General features: G+C 37.0%; 1 protein-coding gene across 1 annotated transcript in view; it reads right to left on the minus strand.

Annotated features, from left to right (window-relative positions):
* HIBCH (3-hydroxyisobutyryl-CoA hydrolase) overlaps positions 1-3,250 on the minus strand; it is a 102,395-nt gene that overhangs the window by 89,523 nt on the left and 9,622 nt on the right. The window contains exon 3 of the mRNA XM_012647920.1: positions 1,245-1,385. Within this exon, the coding sequence (XP_012503374.1) occupies positions 1,245-1,385 (141 nt within the window). The remainder of the gene's footprint in view (positions 1-1,244; positions 1,386-3,250) is intronic.

The following is a 3,250-nucleotide window of genomic DNA, read 5'->3' on the forward strand; positions in this document are numbered from 1 at the left end:
ACCAGAAGTGTTTCAGATTTCAGATATTTCTGAATTTTGGAATATTTGCATATGTATAATAAGATACCTTGGGGGTGGGGCTCAAGTCCAAACATGAAATTCCTTTATGTTTTATATATGCATTATACACATAGCCTGAAAGTAATTTTATTTTTTCTTTGGTGATGCTGAATAAACTGTGTTTTGTGCATCTGTGTTTTGACTGAGATTCATCATATCAGGTCAGGTGTAGAATATTCCATTTGAAGCGTCATGTTGGCATTTAAAGAGTTTTGGATTTTAGAGCACTTCAGATTAAGGATGCACAACCTTTGCTACAGAATAAATATATGAATGCACAGGGAAGAGATATAGCTGGACAGATGTGATAGTCCAAAAGGTTCATGTAATAGTGGACTACATTAACAGATATATGTTATTCTAACATGGAAGTTTCTACTTTCTTCCACTCTGGTCCAACTCGAATCTGCAACACTTGGCTTATTTCTATGTATCACACTTTAGGACATACTATAAGGTATCCCAAACAAAAACACAAGGATGGAAGATAGTCTCACCAAATGAAGAATTAAAGAACTGGTGTCCAGTGGTAAACCAGTATTTATTCAACACCTACATGGCAGACTGTATTAGGTACTTACATATACTAGTCACTTAATCTTCACAACCGTCCTGTGAAATGTCATCATTCCCATTTCACAGCTGAGGAAATTAACTTTCCCAGCCTACACAGTTAATAAAGTAGAAATCTAAGCTTCAAACCAAACAGTCTGACTTTAAGTCCTATGTTTTTCAAACGTCCCAAGCTGTTCACTTAGAAAAGTTTATGGCCTTCTCTAAGAAAGGGCAGGCCAAGCAGTTTAAAAACAGCTGTTTTCAAACGAAAGGCTGTAATGTGGAAGCAGATTAGATTTGTACAGCTCATGCCCTAAGAAGCAGAGCCAATATCACTGGCTGAAAGGTCAGAGAAACAAAGAGTGGCAGAACACAAGAAGAAACATGTGAACAAATCAGAGCAAATCATATAGAAGTGGAAGGGGCTGTCTCAGGAGGCAATGAACTCCCCATCACCAGCGGTGCTCAAGGATAACCATACAGGGAAAGCAATGAGGACTCAACAATCAGTGGAGCTTGGGCACAGATCCCAGAGAGTCCCAGGATTCTATGGGAGAAAATATCAGAAATGTTCTATTATGATATACTTTTAAAAGGATCCACATTATTGCTTTAAGAAAATTACAAACCTTTAGCTGTGGATAAATCTGCCGAATCATATTAAGATTCAGTGCATTTAGGAACTTTGGCCTGTTAAGTGTTATCACTCCGGCACAACCTTTTCGTTCCAATAGTACGTCTCCTTCTACATCCGTGTGCTTGGACATTCTCTGTATAAACAAAGAATAACTTTATAAAATTAATTTTTTATCACAAGCCAGTATCAAAACACATGCAAAAGATGCAAATCTTTCTCATCAATGGTAACTAAAGGAACAAATAACTAGGTACACCTGGCAAAAGTTTCTAAAGTTATTTACATTCTGTAGATGGACAATTCCAAAGCAAACTACATACACCTCTTAAATCTTTTAATTTATTACTGTATATCAAGTTCTATGTTAGGTGCTGAGAAAGCAAAGATGAATGAGAGAAGGCAAATAATTCTGACTATAGTAGCTATGCACAACTTGAAAATAAAGGTGATACCCGAGCTGGGCCTGATGTATACCAAGAAAAAGGGAGGTAGAAAATTCTAGAGAGAAGGAACAGCATGTGCTAAGCCACAAGCAATGAATATTCAGAAATATTAAGATGTTAAACATGAGTGAAACAAAGGCTAGTTGAGGAAATGAGTGATGAGAGAGTAGGCAGATAAGTAGTTTGAGGCCAGATTATAAAATGACAGACTGGCTGGGCATAGTGGCTGTGTAATCCCACCACTTTGGGAGGCCAAGGCCAGAGGATCACTTGAGCACAGGAGTCTGAGGTTGCAGTGGGCTATGATCATGCCACTGCACTCTAGCCCTGGCAACAGAGCAAGATCCTGTCTCAAAAATATATACAAATAAATAAAATAACACAACAGACTTAAATGTCATTATAGCCAAAGAAGTTGCCTATACATTGATTTAAGGGCCTCACAAAATATAACTTAATCACTGAGTCCTACTGCTCACATAATATATAGTACTGATTAATATAACACTTGTAAAGAACATGGTTTTAACTATATAGCAACTTCCCAGGACTCTGCTATATATAGCCATCAGGGCTCGTGGCACCACCATCCTTAATACATTCCTTTCTCTAAGGACAATACCTTAAACCCCAAGTGGGAACAGTGTGTAATATAAACTTGAAAGTTTAAATTAGAAAATTTTAATGGGAGAATGTCAATTAAAACTAAATAGCACACAATAGCTAAAATCTAATAAAACCCAGAAGTCCATATTTTGACTGCATTAAGCAGTATGTTTACACAAAGTTTCTTTTTATAAAACCATGTTGCATATTTAACATTGAAGTTAATTTTTGTTAAAATTATTAGATAAAAATAATTTACGTGCACTTAAAGGGTTATTAAACAGAAAGGTTGTATCTTTTCAACTATAGTTCAACTTAACTATAGTAAGATTTTTTTTTTAACCAAAATGACAAAAATTGAAAAGTTTGATATCCTGTGACATCCAGAGTGTGAGTAAACAGACATACTGTGGAAGCAAAAACTATTATAGAACCTAGGAAAAACAGTCTGACAACACATTTAAAGCACACACTCTGACACAATAATGCCTGCTTCAGAAATTTACCCTATAGATCATACTTACATGTGGGGCAAAATGAAATGCGTACAAGGTTATTTACTGCAACATTATTTGTAATGGCAAGAGACTGGAAATGACCTAAATGTTTAACAGTGGGAAACTAGTTAAATAAATTATAGTCATTCATGCAAAAGCATGCTATGGAGCCTTAAAAAGAATGATTAAGGCCAGGCGTGGTTGCTCATGCCGGTAATCATAGCACTTTGGGAAGCTGAGGCAGGAGGATCACTTGAGGGTCAGGAGCTTGAGACTAGCCTGAGCAAAAACAAGACCCCATCTCTACAAAAAAAAATTAAAAAATTATCCAGGTGTGGTGGTGCACACCTGTAGTCCCACCTACTTGGGAGGCTGAGGCAGAAGAATCACTTGAGCCCAGGAGTTTGAGGTTGCAGTGAGCTATGATGACGCCACTGCACTCTATCCTGGGT

This window comes from Propithecus coquereli, unplaced genomic scaffold, assembly GCF_000956105.1.
Source record: "Propithecus coquereli isolate 6110/MARCELLA unplaced genomic scaffold, Pcoq_1.0 Scaffold279, whole genome shotgun sequence".
NCBI classification, from domain to species: domain Eukaryota; kingdom Metazoa; phylum Chordata; class Mammalia; order Primates; family Indriidae; genus Propithecus; species Propithecus coquereli.